The sequence below is a fragment of the Equus asinus genome, chromosome 7, assembly GCF_041296235.1.
Source record: "Equus asinus isolate D_3611 breed Donkey chromosome 7, EquAss-T2T_v2, whole genome shotgun sequence".
Classification (NCBI taxonomy): domain Eukaryota; kingdom Metazoa; phylum Chordata; class Mammalia; order Perissodactyla; family Equidae; genus Equus; species Equus asinus.
In genome coordinates, this window is record NC_091796.1 from 104,500,446 (window position 1) to 104,526,741 (window position 26,296).

Below are 26,296 nucleotides of genomic sequence, written 5' to 3' on the forward strand. Positions count from 1 at the left end.
TTCTTTCAAGATTTCCTTGTTGTCTTTGGTTTCCTGTGCTTTGAATATGATATGCCTAGGTGTATATATTTTTTTGTATTTATCACACCTTATGTTCTCTTAGATTCTTGAATCCATTGTTTGGTGTTTGTCATTAATTTTAGAAAATTCTCTGCCATTATGACTTCATATATTTCTCCTGCTCCATTCTTTCTTTCTGATTTCCCAAGTACACATATGTTACACACTGATTTCTACCATTTCTTTCTTTTAAATTTTTTTCTGAAAGTTTTCATCTCTCTGCTTACATTGCCCACCCGTTCTTGCATCTGTTGTCAACTTTTTCCATTAGAGCTCTTAACACATTAATCCTAGTTATTTTAAATTCCTCGTCTCAGAATTCCAAGTTCGGTGTCCTACCTGAGTCTGGTTCTGATGCTTTTTCCCTTCAGACTGTGTCTCTTCTTGTCATTGTTGTCATGCTGTGTAATTTTTTCTGAAAGCCAGACACGACGTCCTGGAGAAGAGGCACTGAGCTCCATGGGCCTAGTGTGAGGGTTCATGTTAACCCGGCTCGTGGTTGGACTGCATTTCGTGTTTGCTGCAGCTGTAGGAGCTGGTGGCTTCAGCTTCCTCCGGTGTCCTTGTCTTTGTCTCTTCTGTTGCCTCTGAGACCCCGAAGACCTCCTCCCGAGGTGGCGCGTGCATCTTGCAGCTCCTGCAGCCGTAACACTGTTATTCCCCGGGGGGCCTGTTGATGGAAGGAGCTGGGGAGGAGAAATGTTCTCTCTGTGTGCCCTGGCTTTCCCCGCTCAGGAAGGCAGGAAGGTTCAAGGGGCTGGGAGGGAGGTGCCTTCCGCCAGGCTGGACGAGGCTGGAGGCTGGGGGAAGCCTTCCTTCCTGGAAAGCAGGCTTTGTTATGGAGAACGCTGTGGGTGGATTTCACAAAGGCAACTTTCCCCTTCTCCTGCAAGAGCCATGAGGGGTTTTGGGAGGTTTCTGGAGATGAATCACAAAACTATGCCCACCACCTTTAGACTGTGACCCCCCCTCCCCAGGAGTTTTTCAGTCTCATATTAGTGGGCACTCAGCCTCCAGCGATTAGTCAAAAGGACCATTTAAGCCACTCTGCCAGTCTATGGCTCCAGCCCCTTCCGCCCCAGGTGAGCAGACCTCAGCTATGACTAGGGATCCGCTCGTCTCTCCAGATTTTGGGGGCACAATTGGCCCTGGGACCTCAGTTCTCTAGTGGGTCTAAGAAAAGTCACTGATTTTCAGCTTGTGCAGCTTTTTTCTTATTGGCAGGGCAGGAGTGAGGACTTCCAAGCTCTCTACGTGTCAGAGCAGAAACGGAGACACTTGGGCTGACGGCACCAGCTGGTTGTGTAGCGCTGGGCAAGCTCCTGACTCTCTCGCGGCCTGTGCTCCCTCATCTATATGATGCTACCTAAAGCCCAGGTGAGTGACACAGGGCAGAAGCCGGGCAGGGGGCTGCAGGATGGAGCGCCTGATGCCCACCCAGGAGGGATGCAGGAGCGGGAGGGAGGAGGCCTCGCAGTTCCCGGCTGTAGGGGAATCTAGGTTTCACTTCTTGCGGTTCTCGGGGCAACACCACCTGCCCTTTACCCTGCTGCACCCCCATTTTTAAGTGATTCCGTGAGAATTCCCAGCCACTGGCTCCACTGTGTCCCTCCCCTGGCCCGGTCAGAGGTAGGACCGGAACCCAGGAGTCAAGGCCTTCAGCCCCGCGTTCTGATAGCGCCCGGGGAAGGAAGCTGCGTCCCAGGCGGAGACGGGGAAACACAGTCCGCACCCGGGGCCCCAGGAGGCCCGGCCACTGCCATTGTATTTGGAAAGGCTCCCGGTCCAGGAGGAAGGCGCTGCCCGAATAGCGGGGAACAGAGGTTGGTTGTGCCGTGTTCCGAGTTCTGTGCCGCGCCCTCTTCCTTCAGTCCCGCCGGGTGTCCCCGGCCAGAGGTGGCCTCCTGGCAGAGGAGGTCCCCAAACTCGAGGCCCTGCGGGGTGGGCCGCCCCTTGCCCGCCACCGGAGCGCTCCGAGAGGGTGCGGGCGAGGCTGGAGGCGGGCGCTCAGGGCGCGGCCGGCGGCTCCCCGGGGGCCGCGCGGGGCCCGGGGCGCCCTCCCTCCGCCTCTTCCTCCGCCGGCCGGGCCGGGCCGGGGCGGGGCGGGCGGCGGCGGCGGCGGCGGCATGGCGGGCCGGCGGGCCGGGGCCGGGGCGCTGCTGGCGCTGCTGGCGCTGCGTGCGCTCGGGGCGGCGGCGCACCCGCAGTGCCTGGACTTCAGGCCGCCCTTCCGGCCGCCCGAGCCGCTGCGCTTCTGCGCGCAGTACTCGGCCTTCGGCTGCTGCGCCCCGGAGCAGGACGCCGCGCTGGCCCACCGCTTCGGGGCCCTGGCGGCGCGCGTGGACGCCGACGAGTGGGCCGCGTGCGCCGGCTACGCGCTCGACCTGCTGTGCCAGGTGAGCGGGCGCGCGCCGGGGCCCGGGCGCGGGGTGGGAGAGCGGCGGGGGCGCGCCCGCCGGGCGAGCGACCGGAGGGGTCAGCCGGCTTCAGAACCCGAGGCCCCCGGCGGGAGTTCTTTGGCGCGAGGCGGGGAGACTGGCATCCTGGGACGGGCCTGGGCTGTGCCATTCATTAGCTCTGTGACTTGGGCCTTCTCTGGGCCTCAGTTTCCCCTCCTGAAGCAGGAGGGATGGACAGACGATGTCATCACTCCCTGAGTTTGGGAGTTCCCTGCCCCGCGACCTCCTGGAGTCAGCCCCCCAGTTCGCCGGCCCCGGGAGCCCGTCTTTGTCGGGGCACGAGGGTGGGTGCCGCTCCGTGCTGCCCCGCGCTGCCCCCGGGAGGTAGGAGCCACGGGGCTCTGCAGAGGCCATGGTCAACGCGCTGGGCTTGGGTTTGTCGAGGAGTCTTGGGGGACACTGCTCCCAATGAGGGAGCCCCTCCTTCAGAGCCCCTCCCTCCTCCAGGACCCCCGATATGAGTGGGCCCCGGGCCGTGATGCCCCAAGCGCTCCAACCCCCACATGGTTCGTGCTGTGCGCTCTCCGTGGGATGGTGCCCCACCCGGCAGAGGAGCTCTCGTCCTTCAAGACCACCTGGGTGGCATCCCTTTGGTGAAACCTCTATGACCCCATCCTCCCTCTGAGGGCAGAGACCCCGCTTCTGTCCGCAGCAGATGGTGCCTTAGCTGTTTGTTTTCCTCCTGCGTGGGTCTGATTCCTGAGTGCCTGCCCGGAACCCGGGTGGGTAATGGGGTCGGGGCTGGGAGCCCTAAGGCTGGCCCTGGCCCAGCACCTGGGCAGTGAGAGGATTGAGGGAAGGAGAGGTCCTGCGGTGCAGTGCGGGGTCCCAGCCTCAGCCAGCAGGGACCCACGCTGCGGGGAGGGGCGGGAGGGCTGGCGTGGAGTCAGACATACTGGAGTTTGATCCTGGCTCTGCCCCTCCTGGCTGCGTGACCCTGGGCAGGTCACCACTGCACTTCAGTTGCATCATCTTTGAAATGGGGTCAATCTTAGCCGCCCCCCAGGGTTGCCACATGGACTAAATGACACATACAAGGGGCTCAATGGGCGATTCAGGTTGGGTTTCTCTAGCACATCCTTGGCTCCCTCTGGCTGCCTAGGCCTGGGTGGAGACTGAACCAGGCCCAGAGGCCAATTCAGGGAAGGCCCAGAGAGGCAAGGACTTGCTCGGTGGTCACACAGCCCAATGGTGGCCATGTTGGGCACTTGGACTGCACTCACTGCCAATGTGAGCAGGCCATCTGGGTGGGAAAGAAGAGGGGCTGGGAGCAGATGGGGGGCCCTGGGGAGCTCCAGAAAGCAAAAAGGGGGCCGCTCACTGAGCCCCCACACTGTGCATCTCAGGAGAGTCAGAATGGTCTGGTCAAGCGTCGCCTCCCTCACGAGCCTGGGGGCGCCTCGGCACCAGGCCCTGTGGTCTCCCAGCCCCAGTCACGTGGCAGGGTTCACGCGTCCCCTCCACATTTGTTTATCCAGCACTTACCATGTGCCAGGCTCGCAGGGCAAATGGGGTGGGCAGGTCTGAGGAGCAGGGAGGGAAGGGCCGGACCTGTTACCCCTCCCCTGGCCGGAGCCTCCCCTCTCTCCTTGGGAACCTTCCCAGGACGCCTGGCCTTGAGCAACCAGTGGTGGAATGGCTGCAACACCTCACCCCCGGCGTCTCTGGGAGTGACCTCATGTCTGGAGAGAGCTTGGAGAGAGCGGCCGGGGCTGGATTATGGGTCACTGGCGGGGCCTTGCGGGGGGGCAGGAGAGTGCTGGCCAAGGACTCCACTCTCTGGGAGCCAAGGCTGCCTCTGCATTCAGCACCTCCTGATTTCCGCTGGGGAGGGAGGTGGCCGAAGTGCCTTATTTACAAGTTTCAGTCAATAACGGGCATTCAGGCATTCACATCTGCCTTGGGGAGATGGACTCCAGACAGGACAGAAACCGTGAAAACATGCCCACACCCACGGTCCCCTCCAGAGCCTGCCCCCTTCTGGCACCCACAGCTCCTACAGATACCCAGCATGGCTCCTTAGCCCGGAGCCCTTCAGAATCTTTCTTGGGGCTTTGCCCTCGTCCAGCTGATGCCTGTGTCTTCAGGAGGAGAAAAGGCAGCTTGTGACGTGGCATCCGGTCCCCAGGGTGGTTGGAGCAAGTCACTGCACATAGTGAGCCATCCCTATGGCTGGGATTGCCTCCCTGAGGACCTGAAGTCGTCGAAGCCTGGCTTCTGATGGAAATCGGTGTGAAACATGCTCTGCAGGCTCGTGTGCTGGGCAGACGTTTCCCCGGGACCTGGTAGGAGTTAGCCCTGTGCTGGGTGCTAAGACAGTTGGCAAGTTGCAGGCCCAGCCTCAAAAGTCCCCTTGTTCAACTCAGGAGATAGACACACAGATGACAAGAATGTACAAAAGCTTTCCCAAGGGTGACCGAATACTATAGGGGAAGAGGGAGAAAGGCCAGACTTTCCCTGGAAAAGTCAGGGAACATTGAGTTGCATCTTGATAGCCCCTATTGTTTAACATTTACTGAACAAATACCATCATCATCTCAATTTATTCCTCCCAACAGCTCCATTAGGTGCGAATTCCTTTTCCCTTTTACAGATGAAAACGTAGGCACAGAGAGGTTAAGAAACTTGCCCAAGGTCACACGGGGAATGGTACACTCAGTCTCCAGTGTGCTCTGACTCCAAAGTCCTTCTCTTAATCACATTGCCATATTGCCTGCCTTCTTGAAGCCCCACTGTGTGCTGGGCCCTGGGGTCCCTGCCCTGGAGAGTCCCCAAGTCTGTGGGTGGACAGCCATGCAAAGAGATAATGAAGTCCTAGCCAAGCAGGCCAGCTGAGCCATCTCTGGCCATGGTGAGGTGACGGCAGATGTGGAGAGCTCACCCCACAAGCTATAGAATTACAATATGGTGAGAGTTGTGTCTAAGATATGGACAGAGGGCTGTGAGAATAGCCACAAGGGCCAGGGGGCGGTCAGCTTCCTGGGAGAATGGAGGAGTAAGAGAAGACTTTTGATTAGGGCCTCGAGTCATGAATAGGAGTTTTCCAGATGCAGCAGTGGTGAGGAGGGAGGGTCCTACGAGAGAGCATTGTGCACAAAGACCCTGTCTTCCTAAAGCACCGGTGGTGCACAGAAGCCTTTGGGACTCAGGACCACGAGTCCTGAGTGTCAGCGACAATGGCGTCCTTGGGGCAGGAAAGGGGGCGGGCTGTTTGCTCTGTGCTGAATGGCCCAGAGCTGAGCAGTGTGGTCCTGGGTTGGTTTCCGAGGGTTTCCTGCTGCCCCCCCCACTGGCCACTATGAGACCAGTTGCTGATCACCCTCTTTACCAGCAGCGATCACAGCAGCCTCTTGTCATTTCCGGCTTCTGGACCACGCAGGGCTGGGCCCCAGGTTTGCACTGTGCGTGAGTGAGGGTACACAGGCCGTGAGGAAGGGCCTGCCGGACCCGGTGCTTTGAGGCACGGATGCTGAAACTCCCGCCTGGCTCCCAGGAGGCCCTCCTTGCTCCCGCTAGTTCTGAGCTGGGCTTTGATGAGTGGCGGGCACTCAGCTTGGCTTCCAGAAGTCTGTTCTGCCCCCCGCTGTGTCTCTGGAGCTGAGGACAGTGCTTGGCACACAGGCAGTGTCCAGTACACACTTGCTGAATGAAACGTTGCTGACTGACCTGGAAAGAGCCCCGGTCTGGACGTCGTGAGGCCTGGGTTTGAGCCCTGGCTTGGTCACTTCTTGGCACGTGGCCCTCTTTGAGCCTCAGTTCCTCATCTACACAGTAGGAGTCACGATGACCCTACCGTGTAAAGCTTCAGTGAGGTGTGTGCACGCACTGGCTGAACTCACAGGAGGCTCCGGGGGACCGTGGGAGGGACGACACTGCACAGACACCCGGGCCTGGCTGTCTGGCCCAGTTGCTGGCTGAGTGGAGCATGTGAAACATGGTGTCCCTGCTGTGCCTGGGTCAGTGACTGACCACACCTGCAAGCTCATATCCCCAAGAGGCCTCAGCCTCACAGTAGCAGTAGAGGGGCCAGGAGGACAGGCCGTGGTGTGACCAAAAGCCACAATCATGTAACGGGAAGCAGTGGCCCTGGCCCAGAGCCTGAGAACTCAGCCAAGAGGGCAGCCTGCCACCCACTGTCCCTGGAGGCCTCCTGTTGGAAGCCGGCCTGGCCCTGCCTGAGAGGGGGCTGTGCGCCTGTCTGTGCCTCCCCTACCGCAGGAGGAGCAGCCCCCTGAGGGCTCTGGGGGCCCCCAGCTGAGTCAGACTGGGCCTTGGCCTGGCGAGCTCGTGATGGGGAGAATTGCGTGTCAGACACAGACAGAAATAATTACATCCGCAAAGGTTGGGGGGCTCTAACCGAGGGAAGTCCTCATAGAGGTTGGGGAGCTGAGGCCTCTGGCCAGGTGGGGTGCAGGGAAGGTGCCACAGTGTGAGGGGCGCTTAAGTAGGCTTGGGGGGTGTCGGTAGGAGGCAGCCAGTGGAGCTGGGCGATACCCTGCTTCTCCCTTCCTCCCACCCTCCAACCCCAGCCCTCCACTCTGGCAGGCCCCTCGGGCAGGGCTTCCCATGGGCAGTGGGCGTTATGACAGATTCGCAGACGTACACGTGCTTGGGAGGCGGGGTCGGCCCGAGATCAAACCCAGACTCCTCCATGCTGACCAAATGGCCTTGAACGACCCTGGGGGCCCGTGCCTCAGTCTCCCCATCTGTGCCACTCTTCCCATCGTGGGTTCTTGTGAAGATTAAGTGAATGATGGAGGTAGGAGCCCTTATTCACTGCTAAGGGCTGGCCGGGGGTAGGTTACTGTTGGGCACCTTCCCTATGAGCCTGCTGTGTGCTAGACATCATCTTAGGCTCTGGGATAGGGAGTGACCGAGACAGGCGAAATTCCTTCCTCGGGGATTTTATGTCCTGAGGAAGACGGACCATAAACATGTAAACATTAATTTTTATTATACTATTAGGGAATGTTCCGTTTTTTGTTTTTTTAAGCCGAGCCAGGCGCCAGGAGGAAAGGGGATGGTGGATGGGTGGTCTAGGAAGACCTCCCGGGGGTGCCCCTCTTTATTTAGGGACCTCAGTAAAGTGAAGGAGTAAATCACGCAGACACAGGGCAGAGGCATCATAGTAACAGTACATATAGGTGTCTCAGACCCTTCCTGGCACAGAGCAGGTGCTCAAGAGTGGCTGCTGAGGCTGTCATTATTACTTGTAGTAGGAATATTGTGGTTATTTGTTCTAACAGAAACATGAAGGCAGAGAAAGAGAACGAAAGCGAGGAGACACAGGCCCGTTGTAGTTGAGACTCATCGTGACAGTCAGATGGCACTGTCCCCATCTTATGGATCAGCAGCCTGAGGCTCTGGGAGGCGAGGTGACTCGCCCCAGGTCTCATGGCTGGTGAGTGCCACCCCAAAGGACCCCTGAGCCGTGTCTGTCCCTGCAGGAATGCTCGCCCTACGCAGCCCACCTCTACGACGCTGAGGACCCCTCCACGCCCCTGCGGACGCTGCCCGGACTCTGTGAGGACTACTGCCTGGACATGTGGCAGACGTGCCGGGGCCTGATCCGCCACCTCTCGCCCGACCGCGAGCTCTGGGCGCTGGAGGACAACCGTGCCAAGTTCTGCCACTACCTGTCCCTGGACGACACGGACTACTGCTTCCCGCGCCTGCTGGTCAACGAGAACCTCAACTCGAACCTGGGCCGCGTGGTGGCCGACGCCAAGGGCTGCCTGCAGCTGTGCCTGGAGGAGGTGGCCAACGGGCTGCGCAACCCCGTGGCCATGGTCCACGCCCATGACGGCACGCACCGCTTCTTCGTGGCCGAGCAGGTGGGGCTGGTGTGGGCCTACCTGCCCGACCGCTCGCGGCTCGAGAAGCCCTTCCTGAACATCAGCCAGGCCGTGCTCACCTCGCCCTGGGAGGGCGACGAGCGGGGCTTCCTGGGCATCGCCTTGCACCCTGGCTTCCGGCACAACGGCAAGCTCTATGTCTACTACTCAGTGGGGGTCGACTTCGACGAGTGGATCCGCATCAGCGAGTTCAGGGTCTCTGAGGATGACATGAACACCGTGGACCACCGTTCTGAGAGGTGTTTCCCCGGGGAGCCCAGGCCGGGAGGGGGCAGGGCTGAAAGTCGCCGGCATGCTCCGATAGGCACTGGTGTGCGACCGTGCCAATTCATGTGGGCCACACGGGTTGTTAAATATTTTGCACATCATGCCCAGGAAGGGGGCTGATCCCATGTTCTGGGGGTCCGGGGAGGGACAGTGGCCAAACAGACATCACAGGGTCATGTCCAAATTCCCAGATCAGGTACTTTAGATGGGTCATTTCATTTGGTTCTCAAAAAAGCCCAGTGAGGTCAGGGTTCTTTTCCCCATCTTCCAGATGAGGAAGGGGAGGTTTGGAGAGATGAAGTGACCCGCTAGGTGACATAGCTAGGAGGCATCAGAGCTGGAACGCCAGTCATCTCCCAAGCCCATCCCATGGCCCCACCCTGTCTCCTATGGCGAAGGCACCATTCTCAAGTCCCGTTGTCCTCTTCTCCTCCCGCTGGGCCCTCTGCGCCCCTGGCAGGTACATCCATTCCTTGCCTCCCAGCCTCGGTTCCTCTCGACACTGAGCCTGCTCTCTGTGTGTTATTTATGCTCCATCTGTGTTTAAAATGAGTTTGACTTGGCCTGGCACAAAGGGCATACTGTCAGTCTGAGTCCAATGGAAAAATAAACCCTGGACCAGGTGATTCAATGGGCAGAATCTGATCCTGGGAATTAGTCGTTTGAGTGTTAGAAAGGATGAAAGAGCAACCTGGGGAAGGAGTGAGGCGACTCTCAGCTTAACAGCTGATGGATGCTGCATCCCTCTCTCAGGCTGGAAGGACCAGGTGATGGGGTGGGGTTCTGAAGCCCCAGAACTGGGGCCACTCTGGGTGGGCTTAGCAGGGGCAGTTGGAGCCAGGGAGGAAGTGCAGCTCCTGCCAAGATGCTGCCCAAAGTAGAGAGATAGGGAGAAATACCCCGGCTTCTCCCTCCCTCCCGTGCTCCCATCTCCCGCCAGTGCCTTCCATTGGCTGAACCTAGCTGGAGGCCAGCTAGCAAAGGAGCATGGGAGATGTAGTTCACAGAGCTGGCCCGCTGAAGTAGAGAGCAGGTAGTGGGAGGGTCAGGACTGGATCTGAGGGCAAACAGGCAAGTAACAGCACATCACGAATTTGACAAACCTGTAAAATCTTGACATGGAAAGTATAAAAAGGAGAAGGAATCAAATATGCTGGCCATGAGGGCAAGTGTGGATCTTGTCATGAAGCATTAATTTTGACTATGAGCTTCCTGGCAGCCAGAGGAAAAGGAGAAAACATAATTCTCGTCTTATTGTACAACCAGTTCCCCAAGAGAGATCAAGTTTATCGTACGGATCTCACAGAGGGATAGAAGGGGTGTGTCTTCAACAGTGACTCTTAAAAATCGCTTCCCGATAAAGACTGAAGATGGATATACACAAAATATACAGATGAACATATTTTAGAGTGAGAGTTCAGTGAGGGTCCTCTGGGGACCTCTCAAGTGCAAGCCTAGAACTTGACTCAAGCAGAGGGAGAGGTAGGCATGGCTGGCTCAGGGCAAGACAGGAATGAGTGGTCACCCTTGCCTGACTCAGCTGTCAGTCTCTGTCCCTAGGGCTGGGGTCCCAATGGGAGGTGGACGCCCCACAGTCTAAGCTGGCCTTCTTACGGAGGAGGACCTGGAGTTTGGGGGTGCGTGTGGCTCACCAAGTCACGGGTATTGGCCTCACAACAGAAAGGCTTCTGGTCTTGGCTCTGAAGGAGCCAAAGTCCTGGGTTCAAGTTACTTGATCTTGGTTTTTCTTATCTGTATTAATAAGGGATTAATAAGTCCACGACCAACGCTGGAAAACCTAAAGCACCCTAAGCATTTTGGTTGGAGGGAATTTAATACAGAGGGTCGTCTACAAAGGTGCCAGAAGAGCCGCAGAAGGAAAAGGGCAAGGTTGAGTTGCCTAAAGATGAGAAACCACAAGAAGCTGGAGGAACAGAAGGGAATAGTCTGTGGTGCTGAGCTCGCTGCTCCTAGTACTGAGATGTCTGGGCGGAAACCCAGGAGTCCACGTGTGCCAGCCACTGTTGCCATCTCCCCACCCGCGCTTCTGGAGGCAGCGCCCGAAGCCAGGGAAACGCGGTTTCTCCCTTCCCCTTGCCTTCCAGTCTCCATTGGCAAGCCCTACCCGGACGCCAGCTGGCTGGCCGCACAGTGGAAGGTTTCCCGCCACGGCAGGAAGGGAGGTGGCTGAGGGGTGAGGGTGGGAGCTGAGCACCACCCACACCATCCAGGCCACCTCCTCAGAAGTTACGGTAGATAGCAAATGAGGGGCTGTGTGGGAAGTGCTCCAATTAAGTGGCTGGTGGTTATGATGATGAGGAAACCCGTTGTGCCGGTGAGTGGGTCAACAGTTTCACATGATCATAACAGGGCAGTTGCTAGCAGTGGGGCGCAGGACAAAAAGCACTAGGCCAGAACTAGAAGACCTGAGCTCTAGTCCCAGATCTGCTACCTTGGGCTTTGTGACCTTGGGCAAGTTGCTCAACTTCTCTGAGCCTCGAGGTCCTCCTTGGCACAGTGGAGTGAATTATGCCTGCCCAGCCTACCTGTTCCTTGTAAAAATCACCTGCTGTAAAGGATGTGACGTCCTTTTGACTTTGAAGTGACATCCAAGAGAGAGGAATGTTAATTGCTGAGTTTTTTTTGGGGGGGGGGATGTTAATCTTCTTTTAGGATCATCCTGGAGATTGAAGAACCAGCCTCGAACCACAATGGGGGCCAGCTGCTCTTTGGGGACGATGGGTACCTCTACATCTTTACCGGAGATGGCGGCATGGCCGGAGACCCCTTTGGAAAGTTTGGAAATGCCCAAAACAAGTATGTTCTGATTTGGCTGGCTGGTGGGTTGGTTTACATGCTCTTCTGGGGCCACACAGTGTAGGCAGCAGAAAGGGCTTTGGGCCCCAGCTCAGCCTGCAGCTAGCCCCCTGGGGACCCCAGGCAGGTCACCTGCTCTCCTCAGTTAGAGGGGAACAGCCATCTCCACAGAGAGGCTTGTCATGGGGAAGAAAGGCAATCGTGTTTGTCGAGAGCCAGGCACAAAGCCCACTTGTCATGGGGACATGAGAAGTGGCATCAGAGAGCCTGTGGGAAGATGAGATTTTCTCTGGTCAGCCCAGCCCTGCTGGAACCAGAGGAAGGAAAGGGTGCTTCCCAGAGCAGCTGGGGCCTGAGAGCTGGTTGCAGCAGGGTGGTCTGGGCAAGTGGGTTTCTGCCCCAAGGTCATCCATCATGACCCACAAACTGAAGCACGGTCTTGCTCTCAATTACCCACTTCCTGGCTGGAGCAGATGGCCTATCATCATTCCACTCCTTACACACATGCACACACGCACACACACACACAGTCTCGTGAGTGTAGACAGGGTGCCCAGGAGTCTCAGGGCAGCCTCCTCCACTCTCTTAGCCAAGATGACAAAACCTCCCTCAGCCCAGAAAGTAAAAATAGCGAGTGTGCTGTTGACTACAGTAATTAAAGTGTCCCAGCGTGTGACTTGTGCTTTCCTGTGTGACAGTGGAAGAATCGTTGCAGCTTTCTCGTGTTTGGGATGTGTTTAGAGACAAAGTTGAGAAAATAGAAATTAAGGATTTGTGGATAATTGGACAGAACTTAAAACATAATTTCGCTGCTGTGAGTTTTGCCCACTTACATATGGAAGCCCGGGGCGTGCTGTGCGGGCTCCCGGCTGTGTGCTGCAGCTTGGGGCCGAGCAGGCTGGAGTGGACGGGAGGAGGGGAGCTCACAGGGGCGAAACCTGAACGCCGGCAATACGTGATGAACTGTGGGGCATCTATTGGGGGAGGATTTGTCACCGTTTAAGAGGACAGGAGGGAAATGCCTGGGCGCTGATGCTGTGTGAGAATGATGGGTACCCAGTGGCATCAAATGGGTAAACCATGCCAGTCTGCCTGGAGGAGGCACACCAAAATGCTAACAGCAAGGAAAAAACCACGTGGTCATTACGTAGGTGCCTCAAAAATCACAGATGAGAAGTGTGTGTTCGCTTCCCTACATCTTCAAGCCCCTTGAGAGTTCCCCGGTCACGTGTCTCTTTCTCACATGATGAAGGAAACGCCGCAAGCTACTCACCCCTGCGTGGGAGCTGCGTGGAAGTTAGGGCCACACCCCTATTCCATGTGGCTCTGGAGGGCATGTCCTGATGTCTCCTGGCTCCAGGGGCCCCAGAAGCTGCATGGCACCATGGGGTGCCCAGCTCCCAGTCCCAGAGCTGCCTGGGGGAGCTGGCAAGTCCTCCCCGTCTCAGAACCTCAGTGGAGGTAGGGGTGGTGGGTGTGGGGTGAACTGAATTGCCACTGAGCCCCCACGGCTCCCTGACGGGCCCTGGGGGTGTGTGGGAGAAAAAGCAGGAGCGTCAGCCTCATGTCCTGCTGTCGTCCTCTTCCCTCTCCGGTCCTGATCTGCCCTCTCTGTGAGGTGCACTCGACTTTGCAGTCGTTCATTCGTTCACTCAGCAAACACTTTGTGATTCACTGTGCTGGAAGAAAACTGTAAATACAAGTCATTTTTCTAGGAGCATTTTTGCACTGTGGCACAACACTGTAGGTAGGCAGGAAGGAGGGACCGCCTAACATTACAGGGGAGGGCAGGGGTGTGGGGAGGGTAGAAACAGCTTGGGTTTCTGCCTAGGCTGGATTCCAGCCCTGCCATTTACTAGCCGCGTGGGACGTTGGGCACGTTCTGTGACCTTCCTGAGGTCAGCTGCCCCACCTGTAACATGGGGATCACAGTAGGACCCACCCACCTAGAAGGTTTGTTGTGAGGATGAAAGGAGGCAATAGATGGCGTGTGTGTCCAATGCTGGGGACATGCTGGGGACAAGGCCTGGCGCACAGCATGGTGCTGATAGATGTGGAATGAATGATTGAGGTTACCCAGCTGGTAAGCAGCTGCGGAGGACTGGATCCCCAGGTCACTGGCCCCACAGCCGAGGCTGGCTGTGCACCTGGCTGGGCCGTCGGCGCCGGGCCCCTGCCCCCGCCTGCGGCGCCCGAGGCCACCCCGACCGACCGCGCCTTCTCCCCCTGCCCGCAGGTCGGCGCTGCTGGGCAAGGTGCTGCGCATCGACGTGGACCGCAACGAGCGCGGCCCACTCTACCGCATACCGCCCGACAACCCGTTCGTGGGCGACCCCGCCGCGCGGCCAGAGGTCTACGCGCTGGGGGTGCGCAACATGTGGCGCTGCTCCTTCGACCGCGGCGACCCGGCGTCGGGCGCGGGCCGCGGGCGCCTCTTCTGCGGCGACGTGGGCCAGAACAAGTTCGAGGAGGTGGACCTGGTGGAGCGCGGCCGCAACTACGGCTGGCGCGCCCGCGAGGGCTTCGAGTGCTACGACCGCAAGCTGTGCAACAACGCCTCCCTCGGTGACCGCCCCCGCCCCTCTCCGCGCCCCGGGGACCCCCCTCCCCGGATCGGACCCCATCCCCCACAGCTGTGAACCTGCGCCTCCCTGGGTGGCCGCGCGCGCCCCTGGGGATCCCAGGATCCTGGATCTGTCCCCCACCCAACGGGATGTGCGCCAATGCCTCCGTTGGAGACTCCTGCGCCCCTCTTTGGGACCTCCCCTCGCCTCGCCCCTCGTCCCCACCTATCCCCACCTGTCCTGGGCTGCTCCTCGCCTCTCCTCCCCCCGCACTCCCCCAACCCATGCTGTCCTCGCTCTGCAAGCTCTAAGCACCTTCTTCCCTGCGTGACCCCGAAGTTTTGCTGTAGGGGAGGGGCTGGCCCCACCGAGGACCCGCCCGCAGGCCGCTGACTCACCCCGGCTTCTCCCCGCTCTGCAGATGACGTGCTGCCGATTTTTGCCTACCCGCACAAACTGGGCAAGTCGGTCACCGGCGGCTATGTGTACCGGGGCTGCGAGTACCCCAACCTCAACGGCCTCTACATTTTCGGCGATTTCATGAGCGGGTAAGCGGCCTGACAGCAGTTCCGCTCTATGCAGTACCTCCTCCACCGAGGGAGACCCTGGGGGGGGGGGGGGGAAGGGCATGGGAGTGTGGGCAGTGGGGATGAGTCACACCCCAAACAGGCTTTGGAGGAGGAAAGAGAACATACCCCCCAAGCCTACTCGGGGTCAGACTCTTCCCAGGGGAGCTGATGGGGCCTCATGACCACCTTGTTCTCCCATTGTACAGAGGAGAAAACTGAGGACCGTAGAGGCTCAGGGAGGATATACACCTGGCATGATGCTTAAAAGCGCAGCTGAGATTTCTTGCGTCTGAATCCTGGCCCACTTATTAGCTGTGTGACCTTGAGCCAGCTACTTCACCTCTCTGTGGCCAAGTTGCCTCATCTGCAAAGTGGAGATGAACATAGTCCCTGCCTCCTAGGGTTGTCTGAGGAGCGAATCAGTTACTACGTATCTAGCACTTAGGATCGAGTATGTGCCCAATATCTGGTGGCTCTTAATTATCCCACCCTAGCCTCTACACGTGAGGGCGGCTGCGCAGGGCTCCTCGGGGAGGAAATGAGGAAGCCTGGGGCTGGCAGCAGAATTCTCACCTTGTGCAGCTGCTGACTGGGCTGGGTTTGTGGCCAGTTTGTCTGCACCTGGAGCTGAGAGAAAACCTGACCTGGGCCCCCGATGCTGGATCCTTCTTCCAGCTCCACCCCTTCCTTGGGGTCTGCCTCTGGGGCTCAGCTGTCCCATCTGGAAAGCGGGTCTGGATGAAGCCTCTGTTTTTACCCCGATTCTGTTTCCCCTTCCACCCTCCCCCAGGAGAGCCAAGTCACCTGACCACAGAAATTCAACTAATTTTTCCAACATTTCCCAAGCCCCTCTGCTGGGTCAGGCTTCACGCCAGGGCCAGAGCGACAGAGCTGGGGAGAACCTCATACCCGACTCAGAGAGAAAGACCCACACTCGGCCCACTAGTCCAGCCTCAGAGAGCCTGTGCACAGTGCTGGGGAAGCCCAGGGCGGGGGCAATCAGGAGGGCTTCCTGGAGGAGGGGACGTCTGAGCAGGGCCTGGAAATATCAGCAGATGATTGACAGGCGGAGAAGGGAGTAAGGGGCAAGATCAGCATAGTTTGAAGATGCCCAAGCTCCAGCTCATGCTCTGAAGTGGAGGCAGCTCCAATGTTTGTGCAAACTCCACGGCACCAGCCTTGGAGGGTTCTGAAACCAAGGTCAGCTCCTGACTGCCTCCTGCTGGTCATCGGGTGGGGCTGAGCTGAGGGGGCAGGGACCGAACTGGTCTTGTCCCACCCTCCTTCTCTGGTACACAGAGTGCATGCAAGGCCAGCTTCATGGACATGCAGCCAGTGCAGCTGCACAGGGCCCCATGCTCAGGAGGGCCCACACCTGGTATAATGCTCTGCTGTCACTGTCTTGCACTTCTTAATACTTTTTGATCAATGGGCCCTGCGTGCTCATTTTGCACTGGAGCCTGCAAATTCTGTAGGGTCCTGGTTGCATGGATAATAGAGGAAGGGATGGACGGATTGGTGGGTGGGGTTCCCCTGGGCACCATGCCAGGCAGGACCCCCCAGCTCCTCCTCCTTTGCAGGCGTCTGATGTCCCTCCGAGAGAACGCAGGGACAGGCCAGTGGCGGTACAGTGAGATCTGCATGGGCCGTGGCCAGACCTGCGAGTTCCCAGGCCTCATCAACAACTACTATCCGTATATCATCTCCTTCGCGGAGGACGAGGCCGGTGAGCGATCCTGCGGCCTCTCTCTCCATCATCATGCCTGGGACTGGTCCCCCACGCCGTGGGTCCTTCTGGCCTGGGATTGCAGGGGTCTCAGGCCTGCAGTCACCTTCAGACTGAGGAGAAGGGTGTTCAGGGGGCTTGAGACCCCGCTTGGGCATCAGTCCTCATCTGTGATGGTGGAAGTGCAGGCATCTGCGGGAAGAGGCCTCCCGAGGCCTCCACGGCCCTGGGTTCCTGATGGCAAATGTATCTGGGCCCGAAAAGTGAAGCCACGTTGTCTTCAGAAAGTGGGGGGGTACCGCCTTCCTGGCTGTTACTGGGTCCCCCATTCGCCACTTGCATTTTCAATGCAAGAAACAGGGGGGAGGGGCGAGGAAGAGGGGCAGCAGAGGCTGCTCCTGCTCCGGCCTCCTGCCTTTGTCTTTGGCCCTGGGATTGTCCCTGGACAAAAGCCGAGGGGCCCCCAGGGGGGCCTGGTGGATGCTTGGCCGGGTTGCTAGGCAACGCCCACCCGGGGGCCTTTCAAGGGTGTCCCCTGCAGGGCCCGGTGCCCAGAGCCCCCAGGCCCCAGTCTGGGAAAGCTTTGTTGAACCGACACCCGTCAGAATCTAAATTTTCAAAAGGGCAGCCCCACCCCCACTGCCCTCCCCAAGCCCACTGGGCCCTTGAAAGCCCTTTCTTTTGGTCAATAGGGGGTTAAGGTGTTTTGGAAGGAGGGCTGCTCTCTCCACCCTCCCCCTCAACCCCCCCACAGCACACGGCCTGGAAGGTGCAGTTCCCGAGGGGCCCTTCCTCAGCCCTCTGAATGACACCCAGTGATGGACAGCCAGGAGGAGGCCCCCCTGAGACAGAGAGCTCAGGGACCGCATGTCGGGGAGCTTGGGCAGGCGGCCCCTGGAAGGCCGGGCTCCACTGCAAGCAGGCCTCTCCCAGCTCCCAGCTCGGGCTTCTGCCTCTCTGCTTGTTCTTCTGACACTTGCAAATTACAAAACAAGGGCCTCTGCTGGCCCGGTGTCCTCCTGGGACAGTCTGCACTGCAGAGATCAAGAGGGCAGCATGGTCCCGGGCAGGGCCTGGCAGTGCCAGTAGGGGCTCGCTTCCTGCCTGTGCATGGGGTTGGGCCCATAGCTCCCAGCAGATCAAGGCTGGAAGGGGCCTTGAAGTGTGCCCAGTCCAACCCTGTCACTTTACAGATGGGGAAACTGAGGCTGACTACTCATGCCCAGTCATGGTGGGGGTGGGGGGACTAAACCCAGCCTGGCCCCTGGAGGCCTCCCAGAGCAGCCCCTTAAACTCCAGCTTGGTCAGCCAAAGGAAGACAATGGAGAAGGCATTCCAGCTGAGGGCAGTGTGTGCAGGGAGCCCCGAGTTGCTCCAGGGTACTGGACGGTAGGTGCGAGGGCTGCACAGCCAGAGAGAGACAGTGGCTCCCAAGCACCTCTCTCCAGAAAGAGGCCCAGAGAGGGACGTGAGGGCCCAAGCCTACACAGCAAATTCATAGCTGTGCCTGTGGACTCTCCAGCAGGAATCAGCTTACCGGGGTACCCTGCTCCTTCCCACAGGTTGCATCATCACCCTGTGGGCCTATTACCCCCGACCAAGCAGCGTTGGTGCTCCTGGAAGGGGGTCAGAGGCCACTGACCGCTCGGCATCCTGCCCTCCCCAGCCCCCAGCTCCCCACCACAACTGGGTCAGTTACGCAAGTCGCCTCTCAAGGGTCTTCCCCTTCGTAGAATTCCCCTGGTTTCCTGGGCCTTGATTCTCAGACCCCACCCCCATGCAGCCTTCCCTGACTGCACCAGTCTCCAGGGACATGCTTTCCTCCTAGCTCCCACCTCCCTGTCTGTGTGGCCTCTCCTTGGGGAAACCACCTTCGTCCCCATCCTTGGGACACCTTTCCATTGTCCTCCTACAAGGATACTAGCATGGCTGGACCGTCACATTGAGTCACACATGCCTGTGTCTGGGCCTCTCAGCCATGATGTGTCCTACATTGGTGTGGGCTTGGGGGCAGCAGACGTTCCTGAGTTCCATGCCTTGCTTAACCACTCACCAGCTGAGTGACTTTGGCTAAGACACTTGACCTCTCTGAGCTTCTGTTTTCTCATCTGTAAGATGGGAATAATGGAGCTCATTTCCCAGGGAGAGGTGCCTTTGGCAGCAAGGGCTGGGGGCAGAATGGGGGTGGGGGGGGAGCGGAGAATTCACATTCCCTGAGAACATCTAGGGCGCCAGGTGCTCACAACTCTGCTCCTGCCCTGAGAGGCGGAGGGAACCGAGGCTCGGAGCAGGGCTGTCCCAGGGCTGCTGGTGCTCACCAGGTGAAGTGCAGGGGCTGGATAAACACCAGAGACTCCTCGAGAGCTTGCATTCTGCCTGCTGGGCATGGAGAGAGACTCTGGCCTCCGGGACTTGGCAGGACCCGATCCTGGATGACGCTAACAAGAGCAATAATAGCTGATACTGATGGGCATTCCAATGTGCTCTTTCAGTCCTTATAACAGCCCTGGGAGGCGTCCCACGTCTGGGCTTAGGAAGCTGAGACTCCGAGCCTCGTGCGCCTGCAGTCCCCGAGTAAACAGTTAGTGGGGGGCTTGGCTGTGGACCCTCATATGTGCCCAGAGTTGTGCGGTGCTGGGCGGGGACCAGGGGTGGGGCTGGGTCACCAGGAAGGAGGCAAGAGTGGAAGTCAGAGCCTGGTGGATCGGAACAGAGCAGCTGGCGGCCAGGAGACTGTGCCACAGAGGCCGGTGGGCATGTCTGCACCCCTCTCTCAGACTCAGCTTCCAGTTCTGGGGACTGGAGAGCAACGCTGACCTGGAACGCCCCCTCATGGCTCGCTGAGGTTGGGGTCCCTCTCAGAGCCTGAGGTGGGGGCATGGGGCTGGCCGGGACAGCGTCCTCACTCCCTGCCTTGTTTCTTGTCCCAGGGGAGCTGTACTTCATGTCAACAGGCGTGCCGAGTGCCACTGTGGCCCGTGGGGTGGTCTACAAAGTGACTGACCCCTCCAGGTGAGTCCCTGCCCTCGGCATGGCCTGAGCTCCTCCCGAGCTCCTCCATCACCTCATTTCCCTCTCGACACTCTCTGAGGGGCAGGTTATTAACATCCCCGTTATCCAGGTGGGAAAACTGAGGCCCAGAGAGGGGGAGTGCCTAGCCAAGCCCAGACCGCGGGTGAGGGGCACACCCAGGATTCAAAAATGGGATTCAAAGTCCAGCTCTATTCACGATAAGAGGGAGCCAAAGATGTGGATGGGGGCCAAGAAGCATAGGCCCCACCATCACCTTTTTAAAAAATAATTCTTTTTTAAGTTTTAGAATAGTTTTAGGTTTGCAGAGAACTTGCAAAGATTGTACAGCATTTCCCTTATTCCCCTCACCCGGTGTCCTCTGTTCTTATCATCCCGTATTATCATGGGATGTTTGTCACAGTTAATGAACCAACATTGGTACATTGCTCTTAATTAAACCCCACACTTTTTTTTTAATTGAAACAATTCCATACTTTTCAAAGAAAGACTTCTCTAGTTTTTCCCTGGAGCCGTTTTTCTGCTCCAGGGTCCCGTCCAGAATCCCACATTACATCTAGTCTTCATGTCTCCTGGACGTCCTCTGGTCCATGACAGCTTCTCGACATTCCTTCTTTACCACACGTTTTCTTTTAAAGCTCAGATCTATTAATTATTGATAGAACTATTGTCAAGAAAACGTCAGCACTTCCTCCTCTCCTGCTTTGCATTTTCCTGAGGACTCAGCTGCCTTCATCTCCAGGATTTATGTCATCGCAGAGGGGCGCATGCAAACTGCATTTTTCTTCCTACGTTTATCCCTGTTTTGGATAAACATTTCCACGTTGCCTCGTCACCCTCAAAAGGTCATTTTCAACGACCGCGTAATTTTCTGTTGAGTCACTCTGCCGCAATTGTCTTACCCATTTCTCAGACATTTAGGTTATTTCCAATTTTTTAAAAGAGTGCTTCTCTAAGGGAGCATCACTCACACGGACCAGCTGATTCACGCCAGATGCTGCCTTAGACCCGTCATCTCCTTTGGTTTGGGCAGCACCCTATCGGCCTATTTTCCCTGCAACAGAGGGACCCGAGACTCAGGGAGTTCTCGAGCTCACCGTCTCATCTCGTGGGTCTCTTGTCTCCTGGGTCAGAGGAGCCAGAAGCAGGCTGGACGCCCCTGCCCTCCCTACCCCCAGCCCTTCTCATCTCTTTTGTTTTCCTCTTTTGGAATAACTATGTCTTTTTGCATCCACAACAGTTTGCATAGGGGCCCTATTACAGAACATTTGGAAAAGGAAGAGTTGGGAAGTGGGGGTGGGGGTGGGGCAAGGTCATCCATTACCACCCACACGTAACCACCATGGCATTTTTTGGTGTATCTCCTACCCTTTTGCACATCAAAGATTTTTTAATGTAATTTTCTTAAGGAACAAACCCTGCTGGGTCTGTGTGAAGTGCGAACGTTATCTGGAGTCCAGGGCAACCAGAAAACCCGCCCTTTCTGCAGCTTTGAGAAGTGTGTGTGCCTGGTGCGTTCCTTCAGCCTCTGGGGGAAAAGGCTCATGTCCCTCCTCGGTTTCCCACTTTTGCCAAGCCTGTCTGGAAGCCACCCTGAGTCACGTGGCTGCTTCACCCCGTGGGCTTTCCCCTCGTGCTGATGGAACCTATTGAAGTCTTGGACCCACGTGGGTCAGCCCCACAATAGGGTCAGTCCCATTCAAAGACTCACAGATCCACAGCCAAAACCTAATTAAAATGGGATTCCATTCCTTACTTGTGCCCTTCAAAGATGTCAAAGGAGACCCAATTCACAGCCCTGGCAACCCTGCAATGACTCTTTTCTCTCCCAGCTCTCTCAAACCCCACCCTCCTAGGCCCCCAGAGCCTCCCCACCCCCCTCCCCGCCGCCAGCCCTGAGGTGCTCCCTCTCTCCCACTTTATTCTTTCTATTGACCTCACCTTTCCCTGCTTCCCCAGGCAGAGGAAACGCTCAGATTCTGCAGCACCAGAAACCCAGGAACCAGAGGGGCAGAGAGAGACCCTGCTCAAAGGCCGTGGGGGTTGGGGCCAGGGCAGGGTGCAGGAATCGGGCTGCTGTGACAGTTACAAGATCGGCCCGGCAGGCTGGGCAGGAGAAGGACCATGACATTTGATCACATTCCAAGGACAGTTCATGCTCTGAATTAGAAGTGGCTCAGGAAAGAGTGAGCCACCGGCCCTCGTGCCCTTCCGGCAGAGGCTGAGCTTGGCAGGCTGTGGTAGGGGATTCCTGCCCGGGGTTGGGTTCTTAGAGCCCTGGGGGCCTGGAGCGGCAAGGAGGCTGCAGGCCACTCAGTAGGTGCTCCACAAATGGCCGTTGTTGTTACGGTCCACACCTGCCCCAGCCTGAACGCACCCCAGCCTTCCCCCTCCCTGCCCGGCTGCAGAGAAAGGGCAGATGTCAGGGGGCCATGCTCGGGTGAGACTCATGACCTCCTGTGTGTCGGCAGACGGGCACCGCCCGGCAAGTGTCGGATCCAGCCCACGCAGGTGAAGGTGAGGAGCCGTCTTGTCCGCTTCGTGCCCAAAGAAAGTAAGTGCCTGCAGTGGGGGAGGGGAGCGACTGCAGCCCACACCCAGCTGCCCTCTGTCAGATGTGGGACCTCCATGCCCTTCCTTGGCCCCTTCGCCTAGCACCCAGCCTGGCACACATTAGACATTTAGTTAAAGAGGGTGGAGCTCCTTAAATCCCCATCCACTCAGGTGATGTGTGCCTGTCACAGGCCGTGGGTGGGGGTGACCTGAAGGGGCTGCAGGCCTCAGAGAGGGCACAGCAAGGGGAGTGACAGCTGGTGCCAGGTAAGGTATACTCAGTTCTCAGGAGGGACAGAGAAAGAGGATGTAAATGCATGTGAGGAGGACTGGAAAGTTATTCTAGGCACGAGGGTCCCTAGGGGAGGGGGCTTTTGGGCTGAGCCTGCCATGAGACGGTTCCATTCTGACAGACGTGGTGGGGGGGGCGGGGCTAGTGCAGGCAAGGCCACGGTGACTGCCTGTGGGATCTGGGGCCAACTGAAAAGGGTGTGCCTCGAGGAGGGCGCTGTTCCACTGGGCCCCAGCTAGGGAGGAACAGAGAGCCAGTGTTGCCAGACCTTCCAGTGCGTCAGACAAGGAGGAAATCCATCCATCCCTCCATCCATCCATCCATCCATCCATCCATCCATCCAACCATCCTTCACCACATGCTTGTGCTTCTTACTGGGAATGTGATGCTGAGCAAGATGGATATGGTCCCTGCCTTCTGGGATGGTTCCCTACAATCACCTGATGTGAAAGTGTTGGCAACTAGTTCAAAATTTAAAAACCCACCCCATGGGCCAAAGGATGTACTTCAGCAGGCCAAGTGTGCCCAGCAGGTCACCAGCTGGTGGACAGAGTGTGGGAGGAGCAGGAAGAGGGGGAGGCTGGGCACCTGGGCAGGTGGGGGTGCCCGGAAGGAGGACAGTTGGGGGAGGGACCAGCTCGGTGTTTTGGGAAGTTCATTCTCACCACAGCTGGTTTCGGGCCTTGGTGAGTTTTCCAGTTACTTGTTTCGCAGTTTCTGGCACTTTCATTAGTTACCTGTGTGTGCTGGATGCTGGGGCCACAGAAGTCAGACCAGGCCCTGTCCTGGCTGAGACAGACAGAGAAGTCATTTAGTGTCCCAGGCCCTGTGACAGAAGTGTGTGCCAGGTGCCATGGGTTTTTCAGACCAGTGCAAAACTGGGGAAGGGTGGAGGGGGATCCTGGGTGCTGAGGGGTGAGCCTGGAACAAAAAGGAAGGGTGCCCTTGTGGGCAGGGGGCAGTCTAGGCAGAGGGGGAAGGAAGAGCCCAGAAGCCAGGCAGCTGGGGAGCCCGAGGCCTTCCCTGTGGGTGGAGTGGGGATGGGGTCAGGGCGAGGGGCGCGTGTAGCTCATGTCACAACGTGTCACCCTGCTCCTGGCCCTGACCTGCATCGAGGCCCTTTCTCAGCCCCCATCTCAGCGGTTTTCCAAGTGGGAATGGCTGAGGTGAGGGACTCGGAGGGTTTGGGCTGATGGCCCTGGATCCCCCGCATAGCAACTGAGTGGTTTGGGGGGTCCAGCCTCCCCTGAGGGTGGCAGCACCCGACAGACTGAGGTAGAGTGAGGTTGCTCCCTGTGGCTGACCTGGGCCAAGGGTGAGGGCCACGTCTTGCAGGGACAAAGGGCCTCACCCACCTCAGCTCTCCGATGCCTGCTGTGTCTGGGCCTGGGGGAGGGCTAGCTGGGCAGCGGGCCCTGTCCTGCCTCCACCCCCTCTGCTCAGTGTGGGCCCCAGCCCCGCAGCCAGAGAGCTCCCATCCAACCCTTGCGATGGGCAGTGGGGCCAGCAGCCTTGGGAGCCTGGAGGAAGAGCTTGACGCTGACCAGAGGGGTCCGGGGCAGTCCTGTGGCCTTCTTGCAGGTCTGCCTCCACCCTCCGCAGGTTTTCCCCATCCCTGGGCCTCAGCTTCCTCACCCTTACACCAAAGATTGGAACCAGAAAGGGGCACTTGCTCTGAGAAGCCCTCCCAGACACCCCTCCCTTCCACTGCACTCTCGGGTTTACAGTGTGAGGGGCCTTCCCAGGGCCAGACCGGGGGCTCCCAGGAGGGCAGGGCTGGGGCTGAGGGGACACTCAGCAACAGACTGGCACAAAGCAGCTGCCAAGGAATGTGTGGGGGAATGACTGAAGAAGCACCTTGCACTCAGCTCCAGGCTGGCATCCTGTGGGGCACCACTGGCTCCCCAGGAGACACCCCATCCAGAGTCTGAGTGGAAGGCAGAACGGGGACATCTTTCCCTGGAGTCTGCACTCCAGGACGGAAAGCTAGGGTAGGCTGGGGAGGCCAGGCTCCCTCTGACGGCAGGCTCTTCCTCTGTGCAGAGTTCATCCGGAGGACGGAGAGCACCCCGCGGCCCACAGCGCGCGCTCCCACCAATGCACCCCGCCGCAGCCGCCCCACAGCTGCTCCTCCCGCGCCCACCCCGCGGCCGGCACGGCCCACCCGGCGGCCTGGGGGCCGGAGAGGCGGCGGGCGGCGGCGGGGGCGGCCGGGCACAGCGGACCCCGCGCCCTCGAACGGTGCCGTGCGCCTGGTGCGGCCCGCGGGCTTGAGTCCAGGCCGCGGGCGCGTGGAGGTGTTCGCGGGCGGACGTTGGGGCACCGTGTGCGACGACGCCTGGGACACCAAGGCCGCGGCCGTCGTATGCCGCCAGCTGGGCTTTGCGCACGTGGTGCGCGCCACCAAGCGCGCCGAGTTCGGCGAAGGCCGCGCACTGCCCATCCTGCTGGACGACGTGCGCTGCAAGGGCGGCGAGCGCACCCTGCTGGAGTGCACGCACGCTGGCGTGGGCACGCACAACTGCGACCACCAGGAGGACGCGGGCGTCGTGTGCAGCCGAGAGGACCCCGACCTGTAGCCGAGCATCCTCCCTCCGGCCGGAGCCTGGCAGAGCCCCTTTACCCTCTGCGCGCCTGGTGCGTGCACGCTAGTCCCAAGGTGGAGGAAGTCAGGGGGTGTGGTGCAGGAGGTGGCGCATCTGTGATGCTGTCCTGTGGACCCGTGTGAGGTGTGTGCAGTGCATGTGTGTCCTTGCAGACTGAAAGCCAAAGCGCGTGGTTGGGTCTGAGTGGTCCCTGTGGGTGTGTGGTGGTGAGCCTGAGCTGTTCATTTCTTATCTTGAGCACCCCAAGCAGCAGCAGGAGCATCATCTGGCAGTGGAACCCTGAGTGCTGAGGGCAGCCACTCTTCAAGGACAGACATGGCCCCTGGCTGCATTAACAGAGGCACAGCAGGCAAACTGAGGGAGGGGCCAGGCCTGCCCTGCCCATGGCTGGAAGGGAAGGCCCAGCTGAAGAATGTGTGGCCTGAGGGTGGCCCAAACAGCGTGGACTGGTGGCCCAGCAGTCAGAGGTACTGAGAACAGAAAGGCATCCAGTGGGGCAGAGGGCAGCCGTCAGACCAATGGGTCCAGGGTGACCCTAGGCCATGGATAACGTAATGAGGGGCAGGTTACCTGGGGAGGGCTGGCCGGGGGTCACTGGACCTCTGGGAGAAGCATCCTGGTCACCTCGGACCTCATCATCACGCTGGGCCCATGTGGGTGCTCTGGGGAGGGTGCTGAGCCCCCCAACCCTGAGGCTTGACTCTCCCCTACTCTCTGGGACCGAAGCCACCCGTTGGCTTGGCCAAGCTCCCACCTGCCCACTCCAAGCACCTGGGCCCCTGGGCTTCTCTACTTTGAAGGCTGTGTTGGGGCCACTGGGGCCACCTCTGTCATCTCCAAACCCACGCCTGCTCACTGAAATGCCAGGGTCCCCTCTAATTCCTCCAGCCCCACCCGGGGCCGACCAGGCTGTGGGTCCAGTGAGACTACTGATGCTCTGTCCCACAGGGCTGTGCCAACAATGTGACTGTTTACAGACCCCTTCCTGCCTCTTGTCTGACCCAGGCTTGCCTGGGAGCTGGGGATGGGGGTGCAGGGAGGGGCTGGCAGCGTGGGGGGCTGGGCGCAGCCTCGCTCCTGCTCACAGGTGGAAATTCCTTTACCCACTGAGGGCCTCAGCCCTGGCTCGAGCCAGGCCTGTCAAGGGGCATCAAGTACAGCTGGGCTCAGCCTCTGATTGGGGGACGGGGAGGACAGGATATGGCCTGTGTTGCAGGGCTGCAAGGGCTCTCGGTGGGGCACCCCCACCCGATCTCTGTGTTGTTCTGAGAGTCGAGCTGGCACGAGGGCCGTGTGCCTGGCAGAGGCAGTGGCTCTGTGAAGCTCTGCCGGGTGAAGCTGCGTCTGGCTGCAGAAGAAAGCTGCAGGGTCGCCCTCGGACTCCTCCTACTCTGCCCTAAGTGGGGTCGGCGAGGGCCCTGGGCCCTTGTGGCCTATCTGGCCCTGTTGAGTCCCCCATGGGAACCCGGGTTAGCCCTGCTGTCCAGTGGGGCCTACG

General features: G+C 58.9%; 1 protein-coding gene across 3 annotated transcripts; it reads left to right on the plus strand.

Annotated features, from left to right (window-relative positions):
- The first annotated feature begins 1,302 nt into the window (after nt 1–1,302).
- On the plus strand, nt 1,303–25,777 carry HHIPL1 (HHIP like 1). Of its 3 annotated transcripts, none has more exons than XM_070514298.1 (9): nt 1,303–1,437; nt 7,967–8,613; nt 11,315–11,458; nt 13,695–14,023; nt 14,444–14,570; nt 16,172–16,317; nt 19,248–19,329; nt 21,819–21,901; nt 24,236–25,777. In XM_070514298.1, exons 1-9 carry the CDS (start codon nt 1,417–1,419, stop codon nt 24,769–24,771), a joined length of 2,115 nt encoding a protein of 704 aa, XP_070370399.1. In that variant the 5' UTR covers nt 1,303–1,416; the 3' UTR covers nt 24,772–25,777. The 3 variants fall into 3 exon arrangements, with proteins under 3 accessions (XP_070370399.1, XP_070370400.1, XP_044630236.2); XM_070514299.1 differs by lacking the exon at nt 1,303–1,437 and adding an exon at nt 1,722–1,883; XM_044774301.2 differs by lacking the exon at nt 1,303–1,437 and adding an exon at nt 1,930–2,456.
- Nucleotides 25,778–26,296: the final 519 nt, after the last annotated feature.

Coding starts and splice junctions, on each gene's coding strand:
- HHIPL1 (XM_044774301.2), top strand. CDS start 2,187: ATGGCGGGCCGGCGGGCCGGGGCCGGGGCGCTGCTGGCGCTGCTGGCG. Junction 2,457..7,966: donor CGCTCGACCTGCTGTGCCAG/GTGAGCGGGCGC, acceptor CTGTCCCTGCAG/GAATGCTCGCCCTACGCAGC. Junction 14,571..16,171: donor TTCGGCGATTTCATGAGCGG/GTAAGCGGCCTG, acceptor CCTCCTTTGCAG/GCGTCTGATGTCCCTCCGAG.